This window comes from Musa acuminata, chromosome BXJ1-5, assembly GCF_036884655.1.
Source record: "Musa acuminata AAA Group cultivar baxijiao chromosome BXJ1-5, Cavendish_Baxijiao_AAA, whole genome shotgun sequence".
NCBI classification, from domain to species: domain Eukaryota; kingdom Viridiplantae; phylum Streptophyta; class Magnoliopsida; order Zingiberales; family Musaceae; genus Musa; species Musa acuminata.
In genome coordinates, this window is record NC_088331.1 from 13553388 (window position 1) to 13578225 (window position 24838).

At 51.7% G+C, this 24838-nt stretch overlaps 1 protein-coding gene across 1 annotated transcript; it reads right to left on the reverse strand.

Moving 5' to 3' along the window:
* Positions 1-462: 462 nt before the first annotated feature.
* On the reverse strand, positions 463-24281 carry LOC135673838 (probable phospholipid hydroperoxide glutathione peroxidase 6, mitochondrial). Its single transcript, XM_065183190.1, has 6 exons — positions 24000-24281; positions 23195-23271; positions 22966-23027; positions 1321-1439; positions 880-1047; positions 463-764 (listed from the first exon to the last, which is right to left on the reverse strand). Exons 1-6 carry the CDS (start codon positions 24045-24047, stop codon positions 732-734), a joined length of 507 nt encoding a protein of 168 aa, XP_065039262.1. The 5' UTR covers positions 24048-24281; the 3' UTR covers positions 463-731.
* Positions 24282-24838: the final 557 nt, after the last annotated feature.

Genomic DNA, 24838 nt, shown 5'->3' on the forward strand with positions numbered 1-24838 from the left:
TCAAAATTAAGAGTGATGAGTAGATATAAATTTTACATAATTAGTCACACCATGGACCAGCGGATTTAGAGAGAGCAATCCCAAATTGGCCATGTCAAAAATTTCAGAGTTTATCATGTTCAACACTCATTTCTGCTACAATCCCAAATGTCTCTTGTAGAGATGATCAGGCTCATCTGTCTTTGTATTTTCTCACAATTTTAGTGAGATAAGTCACACAAGAGCAATGGAAGAAACAAAAACAAATCCTCTTCCCTGTCTCATCCGAAACAAATGAAGCTAAAGCTACCTCTCTTTTTCTTTGTTTTACCATCTTACCTGAATATAAATGCTAATATAAATATATCGTTTGAAGAAAACTGAGAATACAGTCACCCCATTAAGCTGATGGAACAAGTTCTTAAGGACCTTCATGAGTATATGAATCTGTAACTCAACCAAGGACTTTCCTCAAATACACTGTGACCAGATAAGAGCAATATTATGACCAAAAGATCCATAGGATAAATGTAAGAGTCATAAAAACCTACAGAGGATTTATATGAGAAATCTCTATCTTTATTATGAATACATCTGCCAATATACCAAGATAAAGCTGTCAACCAAATGAACCTGATATAATAGTCTCTTGTGCAATTGGTAAGATCCTTCATCCAACCAGAATCTTGCATAGAGCAGCACATTATTCATACCATCATTTATTTGGTGCCGAATTCACAAGCATGTGAAATTTAGGCAATCCCCAAAACCTTTTTGATATCCTTCTGCAAAGGGATCCAAAATAAAATGTCAGATGGCATTATCTGCATTGTCAAGAACATTGAACATGATTTCACAAGAACATTCGGGATAAAGTGTGGCGGCGTTGGGTTCATCTACCTCAATGCTAAGCGGGGATGTGGTTGGGGCATAGCGATCAATCACGTGCCCATCCTTGTCCACCAAGAACTTGGTGAAGTTCCACTTGATGCCATCCCCAAAAAGGCCACCTTTGCTGGACTTCAAGAACTTGTACAAGGGTGCAGCATTTGAACCATTCACATCAACCTAAAGCGGACAACTAACTTTAATATCCAGGCTGAAAAACCCAAACAGCGATGTTTACCATCTTGGGTCTACAACCACAAAATCCATGCTATACGTTCATCAAGCAGTCAAGCTACCTAGCCATTATTTCTTAAATGCAATAAGAAAAAAGAAAACAACCATAGAGGAAAAAACTAGCTCAAGAATGGTCTAGCTAAGAAACACCTCTCTCTAAAAAATTCTAAAAGGGATGAGCCAAGTAACTAAGAAATTGAAATCCATGCGACAACTGACCTTATCAAATATCGGGTATTCAGCTTTGAATCGAGTGCAAGCAAACTCAACAATCTCTTCATTGTTTCCTGGTTCTTGTCCCGCAAACTGATTGCATGGAAATGCCAGAATCTCAAAATCTGCATCGTGAAAGCAAGGTAAAGAAATAAATTCAGGCAGAATGAAACTTGATTGTGTGAGAGCATGATCGTTGATACTCTTACTTCTAACAGTAGATACCATACCATGGATATGTTAATATTTGCCAACCCTAAATAGTTAGGACGTTACAACGATGTTCTTGTTGAACGAATATGTTAATATTTGAAAGTTCCGAGCATATAACCAAATAATCTAGGCCCCTCAAATTTTCTTTCAGATGCTTTTCTCTCCTGTACAATTATGCGTGCAGTTACCTTGGTTCTGAATGCAAAATTTAACTAAAGCATCTTAGTATCAAGCAATGTCTATTTTTTGATGCAAAAGGTAACTTTAAGTGCCTCCCTTTTGATTTACTTGATGTAAGATTTAATAACTACTAAACGAGAAAAGCCTCATAAAACAAAACTTGAATGAGAAACAAAAGGTTGCCCAACCAAATCAACAAGACATCTCGATCTCATAGCTACAAAATGATGTAGATGTATTGTAGAGACCTTTCGTGGTCTCAAAGTTTACAAATTTTAAATGACATTCAGAAAGCTAAGTTTATAAAGAACTTCATAAGACGCAGAATTTTATGAAAGGCTAGGATCAGCTTGATTCTCAGTTAGTAGCATATAATAACCTTAATTTTCAGTCTCAATGCCTGTTCTATCATGTGTTAGCAGCAAATTGTTCAAGAACATGGATTATGGTACAACTAATCAGCCTAAAACAATTTCACACACTAAAATCCGTGATCCATTAATAGACACTGATTAATGAAAGAAACGTTTCTTCATCATCAAACTAACAGTTTGTGTAACAACAAGAAAGGAAAACTAGTTCTCTATAAATATCAGTTCATTAGTTCTTCTCTTATGTTTGATATTTAACTCTTCCTTTTTTTTTATGAGATGAAACTTTATGGCAAAAGTAATACTTTGTGCAAGATCAATTAGTTTGTGATGGCGTTTCAGTTGATACCATAACAGTGTCCAAGTTGATGCATAATATATAACAAATATCCTACCTGATGAGGGCAATAATGACGACATGACGCGCTACGACGTCAGCCTTGACTGGACGACACTCTGCCCGAAGAAGGCAATAATGCCGACACGATGGGCGCTGACGTCACCCGCTCTCAGACGAAGACTTCATCGTTGTTTGACCAACGCGCTCGACCAAGGCAGAGGAGAACGACCACCGAGGCACGCCCATACCCTGCGGCAGTTCGATTCTCCACGCAGCATCAATGGCAATGTCAGACGCCATCAGAGGTACGATCCTGCCTCCCGTAGGCAGGCACATCAGGTAACACTAAATCGCCCTATAAATACCCCCGAGTTCTAAACGAAGGGGGAGGAGACTTCTTCACTAAAAAAACTCCTTCCACATCATCTAACTTGATCGTCGGAGGGGTCGGGCCGAGCTTCCGACCCGACCTGTGTGCAGGTACAAGGGCGAGGTTGCATCTTCCCAGTGCCGCGGAACAACTTTACTCCCACGCAACGTCCCGCCCGGACCATCGTAACCGGCCACCCCGGCTATCCCGAGGAGCGCCGCGCAAGATCCCCGCGCATTCGGACCCGAACCAAGCCGCATCGGCCCCGAAGCCACGGCATAAAGTTGTTTACACTAACATTTTTGACGCTAGAAGGAGGGCCCCGAATGTCGAGCGATCAGCAGATCCACTCTGGCGAACCCGCAACCATGGGGTCGTGTCCGGTCAGCACCCCGGAAGAACATCCCCTGCGTGATGAACCCCGAGACGAATGCCCCGCCACGACATCGGAGCGCTACTGGCGGCTGTTCAACGACCCGGGTTTGTCGCCACCCGACGCCCCCGTCGCCTGTATCGCCCGAAGCCTTCCACGACCTCGCTCATCAAGTCCGAGCACTGGCGGGCGTGGTGCAGACGATCATCCCGCTCGTCTCCCAGCCGACGCCCCCACATGTAACCCAGCCTCTCCAACAGCGGGAGCCCCCTACCCGGACTCATGCACCACCTCCCGAGCTCCCTACTTCGCCTCGAAACCGAACCGCCCGGCCCGGGAACCGAGAGGCGGAAGACACGTCGAGTCGCCCAGAGCCTGAGGCGCTATCCGCGGACTTGACGAACGCCCTGCGAGCCCAGCTGCGCCTCGTTAGTCAACGCCTCGACGAAGTACAGCAGGAGGTTCGTAGGTCAAAAGGAGAGCTCGAAGCGGACAGATACCAAGGGTCCCCGTTCGCACCCGAAATACAAGATCAAGTGATTCCACCACACTTCCGGCTCCCTTCGCTGGACGCCTATGACGGCGCCACTAACCCCGCGGACCACGTAGCCGCGTTTCGCGCCCAAATGGCGCTATATGGGACTTCTGACGCCTTGATGTGCAGGGCGTTCCCAACGACCTTGAGGGGGCCGGCCCGCGCATGGTACAACGGCCTGAAGACCGGGACCATCACTTCCTTCGATCAGCTCGCTAGAGACTTTGAGCTCAACTTCCTGGCCTACTCCCGACCGAAGCCGTCCGTGGCGTTACTCCTCGGACTCAACCAAAGGGAGGACGAGCCCCTCTCCCATTTTGTGAACCGTTTTACGACGCAGATCCGAGGGCTCTCAGACGCTCACCCCTCTCTATTGATGCAGGCATTCATGATAGGCCTGCGGCTTTCCAGGTTCTTCTGGTCTCTAGTGGAGCGACCCCCCACGACGGTACCCGAGATGCTCCAGCGGGCGAGCCAGTTCGTCGCCGCAGAGACATGGATGGCCGGGAAGCGCGAAGAACACAAGAGGATCAAGCCGGAGCCGCCCCGGCAGTAGCAATCCACTGCGTCTCGGCGTAGGTTGGACAGATCCGACCTGCCGGCACCGAGGCCCCCTCTCCCCGCCTTGAACTCGTCCCGAACGGAAATATTTCTCCACATAAGGGAGAAGGGACTGCTTAAAGAGCCCTACCCGATGAGGAATCCGCGAGAGCTAACGGACCAATCGAAGTACTGCCGCTTTCACCGGCAGCATGGGCATGACACCGAACAGTGTCGGGAGTCGAAAAGGCAGATCGAGGAGCTCATTCGTAGAGGGCATCTCGGCTAGTACCTTCGGCCGGACAAGGAACTTTCGCCGCGCCCGGAGGGTCCCATCGAACGACACATCGACGTGATAGTTGGCGGCCCCGCATCTGGCGGGGATTCCATGACCAGAAGGAAAGCATACGCCCGAGCTGCCTCGGCCGAAGCTCCCAGGCACGGGCCCGAGCCGTCGTCTCAACTTACTACCAAACTGTGAAGTTCCTGACCCATGCCGGGACCGGAGAGGTCACGGGAAGCCCCCGAGAATCCAAGCGCTGCTACCTGACCGCCGTCTCGTTACACAAGAGAGCAAGGGTCGAACCACCATTGGCGGACCCCCGGGATGTCACGGACAAACTTCTAAACAAGATGTTTGATGTAATGCTCATGTATGTCCGTGTCTTTTGGCATGTTCATGCCTTGTACAACATATAGAGGGGCGACCGAAGGCTTAATAGTCTCATTTTAGTTGGGTTGGTGGCCTCTTTAGGCTTATAAATAAAGGTTGTGTCATGTGGACACGTGCGAGAGATTTTCGGTCTGTAATGGATCATTTTACCCTTTGTTGTGCCACTGTTCAGAGCTTGTAAAGTCTGTTTGTAATTTGCATTGTCTATGAAGTGTTTTTCAGAGATGTTTGCTTGTGGATCCCGATTGAGGCGTTCTCTTTAGCCCGTTCTCTCTTTTGTTGGTCCTAAGGGACAATGGGAGACTTCGGGGAGGCTGACCTTTGCGGACGGACACGCAAGGGTGCCACACGACTTAGGCAAAACCAGCTAAGTCCGTGACAGATGGTATCAGAGCGGGACAAACATTCATAGAAACACTTAGCATGCAAACGTGGGGGACCTAGCGGGGCTGCGTTGAGGGTAGTCAGCACACGCGCAACCGTTTGGGGGAAAACGGGCATGAAGATGTAGGGAAAAGGAGTCGCTCAGACGAGCGGGCATCCGAGATTGGCATTCAAAGGAATGGCCAACCCTTCGCGCAAGAGGCACCACGAGAACAGGCAAGGTGGAATGAGTTGCTCAACGACCAAAAGAGTTATGCAAAGCTCACAGAGGTGAGGGGAATTGCTAACTCGAAGAATTTGGTACTCATGCATGGGCTTGTATGCGGACGATGGAATGTTCGTGGCTATCCCAAGGCGCTGAAACTCGGCGCCATAGAGCATTGAAACTTTCTCTTCGGCATGTGAAGGATACGTCCGTAGGAGGCTGAAGTGTGCAACGAGTTCAGCATGTTGCTAGGCCTTGAGTGGTGCAGCGGGGGCTGTATTGACGTGGAGTCGCAATCTAGCAAGTGCGTTTGCAGGAGGCAGAACAATGCACAGTTTGTTCAGCAGATCGGAGTAGTCCAAGGGGATGGTGGTCTCCGAAACGAAGAGAGATGTTGCTCCAATGGGACAGCTATCCAGGAGGGATAAGTCCCGGCTCTCCAGAGGGAGAATCATGTGCGACGGACCGCACATGTTGAGGAGGAGTACCTCAACAAACAACAACTCCACGAAGCTTGATGGACTGAGCAAGCGGCGAGGAGTCGTCGTATGATCTCGCTTGAGATAATGCATTGGTGGATGCATTGCGAGATCAAGTGGGGGAGCGACCCAAAGCAACTTAAATGAAGGCACACTTGGAGTCGATATGGAGATCAGACTCAAGGGAGGGCTGACCCGTGGAATGGTGGGCGCGAGGGCCACCATCAACTCAATGCAAAAACGAGGAGCGGAGCAACTTGGGGGTAACTTGGCGAAGTACTCAAGCCGCTCGAAGGGAGCCAGTATAGAAGTTGGAACATGGAGCAGAGGCACAGTGCTTTCCTTAGACAGAGGTCAAGGACATAAACTCTTGCAGAGGCAAGAGTAAGATCATGTTGTTCCATGGGTCCTTCATTCTGACGGAGCGGACTCATCTTGCATGGTGCCAAAGACGAAGGGAGCTTCGGGGCACGTGCACCTTATCTCGAAGGAGCATTTGATGGAGGAACTAAGGCGACTCAATTTGCGGAGGCGAAGTTGAGTTCAGAAGGCCTTAGCACGGGGCAAGAGGACGCAGAGGCGGGTACTCTTGAAGAATATGCCACAGTGTTGTCATTCAAGTTGCTATGAAGGAAGCGTTGCGCAGCGGAGATTGTGCTGGTAGGGGCAGAGGCCCAGGATCCAAACAATGGTGCACAAATTACAGTGAAGTCGGTGGACTTCGGGAGCTACTAGGCGACGGACTGTCCTAGAGCGGTGCTTCATCTAGGTGTGACCCAAGAGTGGGTGGATGAAGGTCGATTGCCAAAGGAGCGAACAAAATCGAAGGTGGAAGAGACCCTGCGATGTGTTGGCAGAGGCCACACATGGAGGGTTCACAATTCGAGTTTATTCCACAAGGATCAGAATGCAATGGAGATGTCACCAGGAGGCGACATGGTGCAGCGGATCGTGGTGGAACAGTTCGTGGCAATGCGATACACACGACCTAGTCCTGGGAGGGACTAGATCATATGGAGGTATGATCGGGAGCTACTGGGAGCTCCACTTCGGTGAACAACACGACGGCAAGAAGGGCTATGGATTCAAGGAGTGAAGGCCATGGTACCGCAGAGGCGGGTCTTCCGTGCGTGCATCGAATTTTGCTTCCGTGGTCATCAGCATATGGGGGCTGTGTTCCACCAAGGGAAAAGTTCGAATGCAAGTACCAGTGAGTTCTATGGGAGGAACTTGATCATGCAGAGGTATGATCGAAGCAACTAGAGAGTTGGACTGCTCCAGAGCTCATATTCGCTTAAGGAAGCCCGGCAAGTCAGAGGACAAGGCCGAGTAAGCGAACGTTGCTACCAAGGAAGCTAAGGAGAACAGAATCGGTGCAAACCCTACAACGTGATGGCAGAGGCCATGCATGGGAGTTGCAGTCTGTCTTTCCATCGACCAAACGGACTGCTTGGAGAACACAGAGGTGTTGAAGCAGGGGGTCGAAAGGGGCGAGGAAGCGACGACGAGTCCAGAGGGACTTAGCTACCCAAAATCAAGCAATCAGTTAGAATGGAGGTGGACTCGGAGGAGTGCCACAGAGGCATATATACTTATTGTGAAGAGAAGGGATACAGATGCAAGGCAACGGATAGTAGTGCCATGGGCATGGCAGCGCCATGGTACCGCAGAGGCGGGACTTCCGTGAAAGTCATTGATCCCTTGCTCTCATGGAGGGAGAGCGCTTGGTCGTGAAAGGGGCCGAGGAGGTGGAGCATGCAGAGGCAATTTCCAAGTACCGAGACAAGGTTGAAGGGCAAAGGTTGAAGAACTTCGTAAGACCGGTGTCAATGTGCTTCTCATCAAGATAGCCGAAAGTGAAGGACTTCGGGTCATGCATGCATAACCAAGGAACGAAGCAGGCAGTACGCGGTGCTGTACCTTTGCTACTCAGTGGAGTAGGCGGCAGGGTTGATGGAGAAGACGGTACAATCCCAGAGACGACCAAACCTATGGGAGAATTACTCCAAGTCGGGGTGAAAACTTCCTGCATTCCAGAAGTTCAATGGCATTGAGAAGGTGAATGACAGTAACTAACTCAACGCAAGGAGTGCAAACACTTCAAGTGCTTCAGAAGTGTGAGCAAAGAGCAGGCGAAGGCTAGTAACCAGCTCGATGCATGAAGTACAACCTCGAGGAGGCGGGCGAAGTCAAGTAACCTTTGCCTTCTCAACTCTTAAGAGAATGGGCGAAACCGAGTACCCCAATTCTCTTATCTATCCAGCAGAGGAGCTCTGTATATGTTCAAAGACCCTTCAAAGATAATGGAAGACAATAGTTGTCAAATCCTCACCAACGGTGATCAGTGTTACTGAGAGTAGATTGTCCGCTTCATTTCCAAATGCCAATCGAAAGCGGAAGTGATGCGAACCTACTTGGATGTGACAACTAAGTGAAAGAAGAGTCAATGAGCAAATTTTGTGGAGGAAGGACCCAAAACTTCAGAAGTTTGCGAGACGATGCTCGTTAAAGCTCCAATAAGCATCCACCCAGTTCAAGCAGCATGTGGAATTTGAGAGACTGACGTAGTAAGGATGGTCTTTTCCTTCATCTGGGGGATCCGCAGGAATCAACAAGGATCAACACAACTCAACCAACCCCACACCAGAGTCAGAGTCATTGGTGAGTTGAAGCAGCATGGCGGATCAAAGGTTCGACTACTCAAAAACAGCAGCGGAGAGCAGCTGAGAGCCAAAGGCGCATTGTAGCTGGAGTAGAAGATTGAAGACTCAGCAAAGGCGAGGAGTTGCAGTGTCGACAAAGGCTTCAACGAGGACGTCGAAGGAATAAGTGGGGGAGAATGTCACGGACAAACTTCTAAACAAGATGTTTGATGTAATGCTCATGTATGTCCGTGTCTTTTGGCATGTTCATGCCTTGTACAACATGTAGAGGGGCAGCCGAAGGCTTAATAGTCCCATTTTAGTTGGGTTGGTGGCCTCTTTAGGCTTGTAAATAAAGGTTGTGTCATGTGGACACGTGCGAGAGATTTTCGGTCTGTAATGGACCATTTTACCCTTTGTTGTGGCACTGTTCAGAGCTTGTAAAGTCTGTTTGTAATTTGCATTGCCTACGAAGTGTTTTTCAGATATGTTTGCTTGTGGATCCCGATTGAGGCGTTCTCTCTAGCCCGTTCTCTCTTTTGTTGGTCCTAAGGGACAATGAGAGATTTCGGGGAGGCTGACCTTTGCGGACGGACACGCAAGGGTGCCGCACGACTTTGGCAAAACCAGCTAAGTCCGTGACAAGGAGGCGAAGAAGCCAACCCCCCATCCTGAGCCAAGGGGGTCCACCATCGACTTGCCACTGCTAGAGGGTCGACCAGACCAGACGATCAAGGTCGGATCGGAGCTACCCGAGCAAGAACGAAGGCAGCTCGTCGGCTTCCTACAAGGAAATGCCGACGTCTTTGCCTGGTCGCCATCTGACATGACTAGCGTCGACCCGGAGGTCGCGCAGCACCACCTCAATATCTCACCCGACGCTCGCCCAATAAAGCAAAAACCCAGATAGCAGGCTCCTGATCGGCAGCTCGCCATACGAGAAGAAGTGGGCCGACTTTTAGCGGCAGACTTCATAGAAGAAGTCAGATACCCACGATGGCTATCCAATGTAGTCCTCGTCAAGAAACTTAATGGAAGCTGGAGGATGTGCGTTGATTACACCAATCTCAACAATGCATGCCCAAAGGATTGCTACCCCCTCCCGAAGGTCGACCAGTTGGTCGACGCTACGGCCGGACACGCCTGCCTCTCATTTATGGACGCCTTCTCGAGATACAACCAGATCAGAATGGCACCCGAAGACCAAGAGCATACTGTCACGAACGGTCGTCGCGCACCCGCAACAACTCCGTTCAACGATCCGTTCGTCGCTCACACCCGCTTGTACAGCTGCTTGACAGCAGGTTTTCTTATGGTTTTGGGTCATTTTGCTTGTAAATATGTAAGTTCGAACAAGCTGCAGCGCTGCAATGCGACCGCTCACCGAACCGAGCAAAACAGCCCCAAAACAGCCCAAATCAGCCCCGTTTTCGCGTGCCACGGGTTCGCGCGGCGAACTGTCTCGTCAAAGCAAAATGTCAGCCATCTCAGACCCCAGGAACCCCCCAGGTGGCACCGGGCTGGATGGGGCTTCGGTTATATACCGGGCGTTGAACACTCTTTCGCAAGTTCGCACGTGACCTTTACGGGAACTTGGTGTTGCGCCTGGGACCAGGTGAGCGGCTGTTTGTGGGCTTGCAGCTGTTCGTTCATCCTTGAAAGCCTTGTTTTCCTCCCTCTCCCTCTTTTCTCTTGTGCACACAAGGTGTTCGACGATTTGCTTGTAAAGCTTCCCTTTTCGCGAGACTTCGGGACTTGTCCGTTGCTCGTTCTTTCGATCTAACTTTCTTTCTCTTTTACAGGTCCTTCGGGACCTGCGAGAGGTTACAAAGTGGCTGATCCTTGCGGAGCAAGATCGCAAGGGCGAAGCGCGACTTAGGCAACGCAAGCTAAGTTCGCGTCTTTGCCGCACGGGTGACCCACGACTTTGGCAACGCACGCTAACTTCGAGTCTTTGGCCGCAAGGGTGCCTCACGCCTTAGGAAATTCCAGCTAAGGTCGTGACATTGTGGTATCAGAGCGGGCAAGCTCTTCGATCGAACAGCGAACGAACTTCGCAACTTCGCCATGGCAAAGCATCGTGGCGAATCAAGCAAGACGGGGCAAGCCGGAACCTTGCCCCAAGCAGCCGCAGGTGGGCTGCATGTGCACACTCGCTCTCATGCTGTTGGAGCCGCTCACGAGGATCGCGGCAGCGAACAGGATGAGCGAGAAGTTGGCAACTCTCCGCGAGCGGAGGAAGCGCAATCTGGTGCGCTAACGGGGAAAAAGAGTCATAAAGAGAGACTCACGACGGCGGAAACCCGCCTGGATGTTCTGGAAGCGAGCATGGAGGAACTCTACCATGGCCAACAAAGGCTTGTTGGGGTAGAGAGCTCGCAAGAGGAAGCGGAGTCCAGGATCGACAAGGTCGAGGCCCTAGTCGACCGACTGTCTGGTGACACCAAGGACTCCGTGCTACACTTACAGGATGTTGTGGCGGAACTCACGGCAAAGGTGGCTATGCTCACAAGGACGCTAAATGCGGGAGGAGGCAACACCCGCGTTGCACCGCCACAAAACTTGAGGGCACCTGAGCCCCATGGATACGGAGGGGCTAGAGATGCCAAAGAACTCGAGAACTTTTTGTTCGACATGGAGCAATACTTCCGAGCTACGAGGCCCGATTCTGAAGATACCAAAGTTTCTATAGCAACAATGTATCTGAACGGAGATGCAAAACTTTGGTGGCGAACTCGTTGGGAGGAGATCCAACAAGGTCGGTGTCGAGTCGACACATGGGAAGACTTGAAGCGGGAGTTGAGAACTCAGTTCCTACCGGAGAACACAGAGTTCGTCGCAAGAAGGAAGTTGAGACAACTCCGCCAAAGTACCACCATCCGAGACTACGTGAAGCAATTTTCTGCACTAATTCTGGACATACAGGACATGTCCGAGAAGGACAAGTTGTTCAGCTTCCTTGATGGTTTGAAACCATGGGCCCAACAAGAGCTGAATCGAAGGAATGTTACCGATGTGGTCGGGGCAATTGCAGCTGCAGAAAGGCTCACCGACTTTGTTTCCTCTGAAGACCCGGCGAGAAGGAAACAATCTTCAAGCAATCGCCCTCCAAAACATTCTCGAGGGAAGGAGCTCGGGGGCGAACAAAAGAAGAAGAGCTCCCACAAAGGGCCGAACCCTAAAGGCAAGGCCTCAAAACCTGGAGGATGCTTCTTGTGCGGAGGACCGCACATGGTAAGGGAGTGCCCACAGAAACAGGCACTCAATGCTTTGACGGCTTCCATCCACCCTCCCCGATCGGACAAGGGCAAAGATGTTGCTCTTAGCTCGAGCAGTTCAGAATCTAGCAGCGATGATGAAGAGTCGCAAGGACCCCGAATGGGAGCAATGCGTTTGTTGAACGCTATGCGGGGTCAAGTGGGGGAGAACAACAAGACAAAGCAACAGAAAGCAGGAAGTGGTGAGTTGATGTACGTAGACATCAAGCTGAATGGCCAAATGACCCGTGCAATGGTGGACACGGGCGCTACACACAACTTCATAGCCGATCGTGAAGCACAACGACTTGGGTTGATCTTGGAGAAGAGCCCAAGCCGAATGAAAGCGGTGAACTCGGAGGCCACGCGAATCTCCGGGTTGGCGAAGGGTGTTCCTATCAAAATCGGGACTTGGAGCGGAAACACCAACATGATGGCCGTGCCACTGGACGACTTCCAAGTGATTCTTGGAATGGAATTTATGCACGCGGCGAAGTTGGTGCCGATGTCGTTCTTGAACTCCCTATGTATGATGGGAGGCGACGACCCCTGCGTGGTTCCCGTCTCTCGGAGAGGAACCAAGGAGCCCCAACATATTTCGGCGTTACAATTGAAGAAAGGGGTGCGAAAGGGCGAACTGACATTCGTGGCTGCTATGAAGCTAGAGCCACTCAACGAAGAGCCCATTCAAGAACCTGCTGTAGTGGTGAACGTCCTGAAGGAGTTCAAAGACGTTATGCCACCCGAGTTGCCGAAGACTCTTCCACCACGCAGAGGCGTGGATCACAGTATCGAGCTAGAGCCAGGAGTGAAGCCTCCAGCGAGACCACCCTACCGCATGCCCCCACCAGAGTTGGCAGAACTCAGAAAGCAGTTAGGTGAACTGCTAAGCGGTGGTCTCATCCGCAGCTCAAAAGCACCTTTCGGAGCTCCAGTTCTCTTCCAGAAGAAACAAGATGGGAGCCTCCGATTATGTGTCGACTACCGAGCCCTCAACAAAGTAACAGTGAAGAACAAGTATCCCATCCCGCTCATTGCGGACTTGTTCGATCAATTGGGCAAGGCGAAGTATTTCTCAAAACTCGACCTTCGGTCGGGATATTGGCAGGTGCGCATTGCTGAAGGCGACGAAGCAAAGACTACTTGTGTGACCAGATACGGAGCGTTTGAGTTCTTGGTGATGCCTTTTGGCTTAACCAACGCTCCGGCCACATTCTGTACTCTCATGAACCAGCTATTCAAGGAGTATTTGGATAAGTTCGTGGTCGTCTACTTGGACGATATCGTCGTCTACAGCCAAACGCTCGAGGAGCATGTCAAGCACCTTCGGACGATTTTCAAGGTTCTCAGGGAGAACACGTTGTTCGTAAAAAGGGAGAAATGCTACTTTGCTCAAACTGAGATCCTATTCTTGGGGCATCGAATCGGTGATGGCTCCATTCGGATGGACAAGTCGAAGGTGCAAGCAGTTGCGGAATGGCGAACTCCAAAGAAGGTGCCAGAGTTGAGATCCTTCCTTGGTTTCGTCAACTACTATCGACGCTTCATTGCCGGGTATTCGAAGCGGGCAACCCCACTGACGGAGTTGCTGAAGAAGGAGCAGCCTTGGAAGTGGTCGGACAAATGTGAGATAGCATTCCAAGACCTGAAAGCTGCTGTCCTAGAAGAACCAGTGCTCAAATTGCCAAACTATGGAGAGCCCTTTGAAGTCCACACAGATGCTTCGGACTTCGCTATTGGAGGAGTACTCATGCAGGAAGGTCATCCGGTGGCCTACGAGAGCCGCAAACTCAACGAGACCGAGAGGCGGTATCCAGTGCATGAGAAGGAGATGACAGCAGTGATTCACTGTCTACGAGTTTGGCGACACTACCTTCTCGGGTCGCGATTTGTGCTGAGGACAGACAACATCGCCCTGAGTTATTTCCAAACTCAGAAGAAGCTCTCCCCAAAGCAAGCACGGTGGCAGGACTTCCTGGCTGAATTTGATATGGCAATGGAATACAAGCCCGGGAAGGCGAATGTCGTGGCCGATGCGCTGAGTCGGAAAGTGGAATGCGTGAATGCTGCCCAACTGGAGGGCAGAGGCCAAGCAAGTCAGTTACACTCCAACTTCCTTTCCCGAATCAGAGATGGACTGTATAGTGATCCCCAGGCAGTTATCCTGATGCAGCTCATCAAAGAAGGCAAGGCACGACGATTTTGGGTCCAGGAGGGACTTGTTTACACAAAAGGGAATAGGGTTTATGTTCCCCGAGTGGACAATTTGAGGCGTGAAATCTTAAAAGAGTGTCACGATTCCCTTTGGGCTGGACACCCCGGCATTCACAGAACGTTGGCTCTCGTGGAGAGGGCCTTCTACTGGCCAAAGATGGGGATTGATGTGGAGGAGTATGTTCGGACATGCCATACTTGCCAACAAGACAAGGCGGAGCAGCGGAAGCCGGTGGGACTTTTGGAGCCGTTGCCCGTACCAGAAAGGCCATGGGAGAGCATTTCCTTAGACTTCATATCAAGTTTGCCACCTGTAGGGGGACTTGGATCGATACTCGTGGTGGTCGATCGGTTTTCAAAGTATGCAACTTTCATTGCTGCCCCCCTACATTGTTCAGCTGAAGAGGCGGCTAGACTGATGATGAAGGGTGTAGTGAAGTATTGGGGAGTCCCACACAATATCATTAGTGATCGGGATGCTCGGTTCCTGGGACGATTCTGGACCGAGCTATTCAAATTGTTGGGGTCAAAGTTATACTTCTCTACAAGCCTCCACCCCCAGACGGATGGTCAGACTGAAAGAATAAATTCGCTCTTGGAGCAGTATCTCCGGCACTACGTGAGTGCCAATCAACGAGATTGGGTGAAGCTGTTGGACATCGCCCAATTCTCCTACAACTTGCAGCGGAGCTCTGCATCCAACAAGAGCCCCTTCGAAATTATCACAGGACAACAACCGTCGACTCCGCACACCATGGCAATTGGGTATACTGGAAGTAGTCCTTCAGCCTATCATTTCGCAAAGGAGTGGCATCGAAATGCAGATATTGCGCGGGCTTACTTGGAGAAGGCGGCAAAGAAGATGAAGAAGTGGGCTGACTTGGGAAGGCGACCGCAAGAGTTCAAAGTTGGCGATTTGGTGTTGGTAAAGCTCCAACCGGCATCCCTCCAATTCTTCAGGAACAGAGTTCACAAAGGATTGGTGCGTAAGTATGAAGGGCCCTTCCCAATTATCAGCAGGGTAGGCAATGTTTCTTACAGGCTACAGCTGCCGGCGTGGTTCAAAATTCACAACGTTCTTCACGCCAGCAACCTGAAGGCCTACCATTCGGATCCGCAAGATGCTTCTCGAAGTGTTCCAACTCGGCTACCTCCCATCACAGCCTCCTACGAGAAGTGAGTGGAAACCATTCTGGCGGATCGCAAGATAAAGCTACCCAACGGAACGGAGCAGACAGAGTACTTGGTGAAGTGGCGAAAGCTTCCCCGAACTGAAGCCAGTTGGGAGCCTGAAGACGCCCTGCGACATGAAGAAGAAGTCATCAACAACTACCAACAAGCGTCGACGAGGGCGTCGACAGTTTAAGTGGGGGAGAATGTCACGAACGGTCGTCGCGCACCCGCAACAACTCCGTTCAACGATCCGTTCGTCGCTCACACCCGCTTGTACAGCTACTTGACAGCAGGTTTTCTTATGGTTTTGGGTCATTTTGCTTGTAAATATGTAAGTTCGAACAAGCTGCAGCGCTGCAATGCGACCGCTCACCGAACCGAGCAAAACAGCCCCAAAACAGCCCAAATCAGCCCCGTTTTCGCGTGCCACGGGTTCGCGCGGCGAACTGTCTCGTCAAAGCAAAATGTCAGCCATCTCAGACCCCAGGAACCCCCCAGGTGGCACCGGGCTGGATGGGGCTTCGGTTATATACCGGGCGTTGAACACTCTTTCGCAAGTTCGCACGTGACCTTTACGGGAACTTGGTGTTGCGCCTGGGACCAGGTGAGCGGCTGTTTGTGGGCTTGCAGCTGTTCGTTCATCCTTGAAAGCCTTGTTTTCCTCCCTCTCCCTCTTTTCTCTTGTGCACACAAGGTGTTCGACGATTTGCTTGTAAAACTTCCCTTTTCGCGAGACTTCGGGACTTGTCCGTTGCTCGTTCTTTCGGTCTAACTTTCTTTCTCTTTTACAGGTCCTTCGGGACCTGCGAGAGGTTACAAAGTGGCTGATCCTTGCGGAGCAAGATCGCAAGGGCGAAGCGCGACTTAGGCAACGCAAGCTAAGTTCGCGTCTTTGCTGCACGGGTGACCCGCGACTTTGGCAACGCACGCTAACTTCGAGTCTTTGGCCGCAAGGGTGCCTCACACCTTAGGCAATTCCAGCTAAGGTCGTGACAATACGGCTTTTCTCACCGATCAAGGGGTTTACTTTTATAAGGTCATGCCCTTCGGATTGAAGAACGCCGGGGCTACATACCAGAGGACAGTGAACAAGATGTTCGCCCACCAGATCGGGCAGAACATGGAAGTTTACGTCGACGACATGATTGTGAAAAGCCAAGAGGCAGGAGCCCACCTAGCCGATCTGACCGAGGCATTCGCCACGCTACGCAAGTACGGCATGCGGCTCAACCTCGTGAAGTGCGCCTTCGGTGTCACCTCGGGAAAGTTCCTCAGGTTCATCGTACACGAAAAAGGAATCGACGCCAACCCGGAGAAAGTCCAGGCGATCATCAATATGCAGTCACCTCGGATGATCAAAGACCTACAACGCCTTAACGGGAGGCTCGTCGCCATGTCCCGTTTCCTTGCCCGATCGGGTGATCGCTGCCTCCCCTTCTTCAGAGCACTGAAGAACCCGAAAAATTTCCAGTGGACGGCGGAATGCGAGGAAGCCTTCAAACAAATGAAGCAACACTTAGCCAACCTCCCCCGACTTGCCTCAGTCTCTCCTGGGGAGAAGCTAGGCCTCTATCTGGCTGCCTCCCAGCATGCAGTCAACTCCGTTCTGGTCAGAGAAAACTCCGGCGAACAGCTTCCGGTCTACTATGTCAGCCACGTCCTGAATAGGCCCGAGGAACGATACCCACCGATTGAGAAACTGGCGCTCGCGCTCGTACTGTCAGCCCGGAAGCTACGCCCCTACTTCCAGGCTCACCCGGTGGAGGTCGTCACCGACCAACCACTTCGGCAGATCTTGTCTAAATTTGATGTAGGAGGACGTCTTCTCAAATGGGCGGTGGAGCTCGGCGAGCATGACATACAATACGTGCCCAGGACCACTATCAAGGCCCAGTCCGTGGTCGACTTTATCGCAGAATTAACTCAGATCGGGGACAAGGGTCTCGAACAACCTCCCGAAGCCTGGGTCCTGCACGTCGACGGATCGGCCAACTCAAAAGGCACCGGCGCGGGGCTGGTGCTACAAGCTCCCGACGGGCGGTCGTTCGAGCATTCCCTCCGATCGGGTTCCAGGCCACTAACAACGAGGCGGAATACGAGGCGCTCCTAGCAGGACTCAGGTTGGCCCTCGAGATGCAGGTGGTCGCCATCCGCGTCCTCACCGACTCGCAGTTGGTAGCCGAGCAACTCAGCGGGGGATACGGCGCTCGGGACCCGATCATGGCGAAGTACCTGGCACAGGTAAAGAACCTGACCGCTAAGTTCCCTCATTTTACATTATCTAATGTCCCGAGGGGAGAAAACGAGCGAGCCGACACGCTAGCTAAGCTAGCGTCAAAGCCAGCCCTTGAAGCCGAGCCCGAGGTCGAGGAGCTCCCTACCCGTGCCATCGAAATCGCAACGGCAGCCTCGGGCGACGCGCCTACCACCTGGGTACAAGAACTGCTACGCTTCAAACGGGACGGGACTCTTCCGCCCGACGAAGCTACGGCTCGACGCCTGCGTCGCACGCATGCATGGTATACCGAGGTGAGTGGACGACTCTACAAGCGGTCCTTCACATACCCCCCTCCTACGGTGCTTGGAGCCCGACGAAGCTCAGACGGTTCTGGCTGAGGTCCATGAGGGAGTTTGCGGGGAACACATCGGCGGGCGAACCCTGGCACACAAAATACTTCGCCAAGGTTACTACTGGCCGACCATGTGCCGGGACGCAAAGGCCCACGTACAACGGTGTAGTTCGTGCCAAGAACACGCCCGCACGCCCAGGAAGCCCGCGGTCCCGCTCACCCCCATCGACTGCGCATGGCCATTCGCGCAATGGGGTCTGGACCTGCTCGGACCTTTCCCCCCAGCCTCGGGACAACGAAAGTACATCTTCGTGGGTGTGGATTATTTCACAAAGTGGGTCGAGGTCGAACCACTGGCGACGATCACGGAGCGGCAAATAGAAAAGTTCGTATGGAGGAACCTGGTGACTCGGTTTGGCTTGCCCAAAACCATCATCACAGACAACGGGCCCCAGTTCGCAGGTAGAAGGTTCCGGGAGTTCTGCGCGAACCACGGAATCCAGCTAAGGTTCAGCTCGGTGGCTTACCCTCAGACGAACGGGTTAGCAGAGGTAACCAATCGGTCCATTCTGGACGGGCTCAAAAGGAGAGTATTCGCAGCCCAATCGACTTGGACGGACGAACTCCCGAGCATTTTATGGTCGCTACGCACCACCCCAAGACCGGGACTGGAGAGTCCCCTTACAGCCTCACGTTTGGAACCGAAGCTGTCCTACCGCCCGAGGTAGCCATTGCCACCCTTCGGACAAGAAGTTATTACGAGAAAGTCTCGAACGAAGGACTTCGAGCCAGCCTTGACGTGCTCGAGGAGCGACGCGTCGACGCACACTTGAAGGCCCTCTCTTATAAAAGAGCCGTCGCAAGGGTCTACAACAGGAAGGTACGACCCCGACCAATTAAGTTAAGCGACCTAGTCCTGCGCAAGACCGAGGTCAGCGACCCGACCCGAGCGAGGGGAAAGCTGGCCCCCAAATGGGAGGGACCTTATCGGGTCGTCGAGATAATCCGACCAGGTACATACCGGCTCGTGACAATGGACGGTTCTCCTCTACCGAGAACGTGGAACGTTCAGAACCTTAAGAAATTCTTCGTTTGAGAAAGGAGTTTCTTTGAAGGAGTTTCTTTCTTTGGCCTAATGGAAGAAAAAGTTTTTTCGTCCAAGGAAAAAGAAATTTTTCCTCTGGGAAAGGGGAAGTTTCCCGTCCAAGGGAAGGAGAAGCTTTTCGCTTGCGCAAAAAAAAAAAAAAAAAAAAAAAAGGGCTAGCTGAGCAATACACAAGAGGGGAAAAAGTTTTCTTTTATTTCAAGAGGAAACCAACTTACAGGATTCGACCCCGACTTACAAAATCGACTAACACCTTAGAAAAGCAAAAATACAGGACCTTTCTTTATTACAGGGGGACGTCCAGGCGGTCGTCAAAGGGGACGTCCAAGTGGTCGTTAAAAGGGACGTCCTCGGGCATGTCTACCTCCAGATCCTCGGGGTGGGGAGTGAAGGGATCCTCCTCCACCTCGAGGCCGGGGTGACGAGCGCGGAAGCGGGACGTGGCGATTCGGTATCCGTATTCAAAGGACACTCGCCCCGTCCGCATCAGCCCGAGTTCGAACCCCTCGGACTTCTTGTACGCCTCAATGAGCTCCCTGTCCTTGACGGGTCGGAGACATGCCTCTTCCGCCAGCGTTTCCGAGGCCGCTCTCGTCTCCGCCTTCGCCTCATCCAGCTTTTTGCTAAGGGCGCTCGCTTTCGTCTTCAGCAGACGGAGCTCGGTCCGCTCCACCCTTAGGATCTGCTGGAGCTCCTCGCTCGATTTCTTGGAGGCCTCGAGCTCCGACCTAAGGCGAGCCGCCTCCGCCTCCAGGTCCGCCGCGAGCTTCTCGGCAGCCGCCACTGCCTCCGAACTGGCCCCGGCTCGGGCCTCCTCGACCTAACGGCGGAGCTCGGCATTACGACTGACGAGGCCCCCGATGACCCGGCCAGCGTCACGCACCCTATCCATCAGGGCCGTTGCATAGTGAAGGCCCTATAAGAAAAAGACGGGTCAGGAAGAACAGCGTCGAGAAGCAAGCCCAAACGGGAAGAAGGAGAAGCGCTTACCCAAGTCAGGGACTGAGCGGACTTGTTGAGCAGAGCCTCCGAGGGCAGGGTGTACAAATCCCGAGACATGTCGGGATGAAGCGCACCTCGAAGGAAGGTCGCGGAGGAATCTCCTCCGGGACAGGCCTCCCCAGCGGGCGACCAAGGGGTCGTTGGCCTCCCCAATCGGGATCTCGGCCACCAGCCACGCCAGGAATAGTTCCTTGTCCCCGACAGGCAGCCGACATAAGTCACGTACGGAGAAAGGGCGCGGACCCTTCCCCGCCGTCCGCCGACTAGGCCCGGCCTCGACCCGACAGGGGCCCGCTTCAGCCCCCTTTGAGGGTGCTGCCTTTGCCTTCTTCCGAGGGCGCCCGACCTCGACCTCCAACGGAGCGTCCTTCGAGCCGGGCTACAGGTCGGCTGGCAGTGCTGGGGGAGGAGCTTGCAGCGCATTACCCCCCAGAAGCGATCGGAGGTTCACCATTTCTACAAGTAATAGGAAAGATATTAGTACCAGGAGTAAGCCACGCAAACACCCGAACCAAACGTTACTAACGTACCTAGAGGCATCGGGCTGAGACCCGCCTCGACTAGCCACTGCTCGGTCATGTTCCGGAGGGCCTGGGAGCTGGAGAGAATCTCCCTGAGCCTCCCCAGGTCTTGGCGCTCTGCTTCACTCAAGCCTGGGGTGGTGTTGTCGACCGCCCTCGCGGACCACCAAACCCCAAAACCCCAGTCCTTTGCGCAGCTAACGTAAAAAAATCTCCCCTTCCATCCTTTATTATTGGAAGGAGCCCCCCGACTCGAAAGCCCGTCCGGGCAGATAGGAAGTAACCCCCCGAACCTTTGGAGAGGCGATAGCAGGAGAGAAATAGGTTTAGGGTAGGGGTGATGTTGGCATGGTAGCATTCCCCCAGGAATACCACTAGGTAACGCCAGGAGTTCGGCGCCACCTGAGACGGCGAAATTCGCCAGAAAGAGATACAAGATACGATGAAGGGGTGGAGGGGAAAGCGCAGACCCGCCTCCAGGGCGTTTAAGGTCAGCGCGAAACCCTTCGGGACCGGGTCGTACGCCCGCTGTCCTGGTTCAGGGGCACTAAGGATGTGGTCCTCCGGGATGCTATAACGCTCCCGGAGTCCCCCCAACAGTGACCCACTCACGGTGGAGTCATTGTCGTGCGGCCACATCAAGGCCTCCAAGGCCCGCGCCGCTTCCCCGTCAGAGGATTCCACAGGAGATGTCGGAGGACGTCCCCCCTCAGCTACACAGGAAGGGGAAGAAGGAGAGGGAGAAGAGGACGACATTTCAACTGACCTTAACAGGGAGGAGCTACGAGGAAAGGGAGGACAACCTAGGAAGCGGGGAAGAAAACTGGAAAGGGGACGGCAAGGCCTGAAGGAGGCTCAGCGGCGAAATATAAAAGCGAAGCTGGGCGTTCGCTATTTAAAGAGGATATCCCGCCAGAACCAGCGCCCCTTCACCTGCCGAGAATGGGCGGCAGCCCACCCACGCACGCGCGTAACCGTCACGTCAGAAACGCCAAAAGACGGCCCGCCTTAATGAGGGCCTGACGTGGCAGCCCCGTTGAAGCGGCAACGCCCTGGCGCCTCGATCTCAATGCTCGAAAGCGTGCGGCAAAAGTAACCAGTCCCCTCAGAAAGGAAATCAAATACGGCAGCTTTTCGACTCCCGCTACTACTAAGTAGGCAAGGAGGGAAAGAAACACAAGTGGCTTTTCGGGCCACCGGACCGTGCCGCGCTACTCGGCCGCATGACCCTCGCGACCACGCCTGCGCGGTCTGTCCGCCTGCGTCGTGCTACTCGGCCGCATGACCCTCGCGACCACGCCTGCGCGGCCAGCCCGCCTGCGTCGTGCTCCTTGGCCCTATGCTCCCCGAGACACGCCTGCGCGGTCAGCCCGCCTGCATCGTGCTCCTCGGCCCTATGCTCCCCGAGACACACCTGCGCGGTCAGCCCGCCTGCATCGTGCTCCTCGGCTCCCTGCTCCCCAAGACACACCTGCGCGGTCAACCCGCTTTCGTCGTGCTCCTCGGCCCCCTACTCCCCGAGACACGCCTGCGCGGTCAGCCCGCCTGCGTCGTGCTCCTCGGCCCCCTGCTCCCCGAGACACACCTGCGCGGTCAGCCCGCCTGCGTCGTGCTCCTCGGCTCCTTGTCCCCCGAGACCACCTCCCTCGCCGCGGCTTGCCCGCCCAAGACGAGCTCGACCTCATGTCGCCTGAGACTACTGCAGCACCAAATGACAAAGCCATGCCTCGGACTCCCCCCTATCGCAGTGACCGACGCATAGCTTCTTCCAGGAGGGGAATATGATGAGGGCAATAATGGCGACATGACGCGCTACGACGTCAGCCTTGACTGGACGACACTCTGCCCGAAGAAGGCAATAATGCCGACACGATGGGCGCTGACGTCACCCGCTCTCAGACGAAGACTTCATCGTTGTTTGACCAACGCGCTCGACCGAGGCAAAGGAGAACGACCACCGAGGCACGCCCATACCCTGCGGCAGTTCGGTTCTCCACGCAGCATCAATGGTAATGTCAGACGCCATCAGAGGTACGATCCTGCCTCCCGCAGGCAGGCACATCAGGTAACACTAAATCGCCCTATAAATACCCCCGAGTTCTAAACGAAGGGGGAGGAGACTTCACTAAAAAAACTCCTTCCACATCATCTAACTTGATCGTCAGAGGGGTCGGGCCGAGCTTCCGACCCGACCTGTGTGCAGGTACAAGGGCGAGGTTGCATCTTCCCAGTGCCGCGGAACAGCTTTACTCCCACGCAACGTCCCGCCCGGACCATTGTAACCGGCCACCCCGGCTGTCCCGAGGAGCGCCGCGCAAGATCCCCGCGCATTCGAACCCGAACCAAGCCGCATCGGCCCCGAAGCCACAGCATAAAGTTGTTTACACTAACACTACCCTTACAGCAACCTAATGAAAGCCAATGGTAAACCAAAAGTATATAGTAGATAACAGCTAATTGTCTTGATGGGGAAAATTTTGCCAGCCAAGGTAAGTAGCACATACCATTGTTCTTGTACTTCTCATACAGCTGACTCAGCTCAGTGTAGTTCGAATTAGTCAACCCACTACCACAAATATAAGTAACAGATTTATTTTAGATAATAAACAGAGGCAGCAAAAGTATGAAAACATTTTAACCCTCAATTACAAGAAACTAATCTGACCTTCTAAGATATATTTCAACTAATCTGTTACTTAAAGACAAAAAGCAATCTAAATAGAACTACAATACCATTGTGATGCAACGTTGACAATCAGCAATGCTTTCCCCTTGTAAGTGCCAAGATCCACATCATTTCCCCTGGCATCCTGCAATGGAAGTGATACAACACATTGTCTACCTCAGATTACATAACCACAAAAACCAAGAGACAAAAACTTCTTTCCACAAATAACAAGAGTTCCTAGAAGTTACAACTCGAAACATTAACATATCAGTAGATTCAACACCATGACACTCGTCCTATCTAGGCGCTAATGAGTAAAAACAGAATGAATTCCACAACTTGACACAAAGCAAAAGGATTCATTCAAGATTGATGCAAGAAAATACACTTCCTCTGGTTCACAAAATTATTCACAAAATTATTCACAATAAGAATAAAGATTCTCATAAGGTTTCCAAATTACGCGACCATCAAAAACTATCACAAGTTGCTTACCATAAAAAAAGATCACAAGTGTTTCAAGAATCGACCAATGACCCATCCCTGGAACCCTAACCCAATCGCACACAACAAATTCGTACAAGCACCAACATTCCCTGAGAAAACAAGACCGAAGCACCAAAAATCCATAACTACAGGAGTAGGACATTAAAATTACGCGTCATTGTCGACTCCAGTCGACAGATCAAAACAAAACGAACAAAATAAACAAGTAATTTGTTGTCAAAATCCCAGTTTTCGAAAAATCCTCCAAATAACACACTCGATCCAAAAAGTTTGATCTTTAAAAAGGAACCATCCCTAAAACACACAAGGAAAAAGGAAGCGGGCAAATGATGCTGAGAAGAAGAGAAATTTCCGTAGACAAACCTTGACGGTGAAGTCATGGATGGATGCGGTGGCCTTGGAGGAAGCCATATCAGACGCGAACCCTGAGATCTATCGAGGTCGCACAAGCTGCGATGGAGGAGAAATCAAGCAGAGGCGGAGGAATAGGGTCGGTAGATTGATGTAAATGAAGGAGAGCTCGTTGGGTTTTATTTATGCCAACGATGGCGAAGGAGCATCAAACAACAGCAGAACCCATGTGAGCTTCTACGCCTTCCACGTAAATATGAACACGCCCACGTTGTGAGATGCCGCAGTCAATGACCGACTTTGCTCGTTCACACGATGAGAGTAAAATAAAGATCGAATTCCCGGAAAAAGTTTTTTTTTTTTTTTTTTTTTTTTTAACTAGCGTCCTAATTTTTATTTTTTAAAATTCAAAATATTACTCCTTGTTGTCTTTGCTTAGCATCGTTAATCGTCATCGGACTCACTTTTGTCTCCATGAATCCTCGTCGAAATCACTCTCTCTCACCCGAGCGCTTGTTGCCCTACCTCTCCTCTACTTTATTCCCTCGAATATACTCATTTCTTCACAACTATAATTCTTTGCTTTTTCGTTCATAATTTTTTTAATGTTTTCATCGTTGATTGATTGTCTATGTCGTAAACAAAAACGAAGAAGACAAATCGAACAAGACGAAAGAGAGAAGAATTAGAACGACCAAAACTAGTTAAGGTGATGAAGGGTCTAATAGAAATAAAGTAAAATGATTTTTTCATGCAAAAATAAATGATTTACAAGAATTTTTAGATGTAAGATTATAAATTTATCAAAACTAAAGGTTTTTTAAAGAAATTATTTTAAAATAAATTTATAT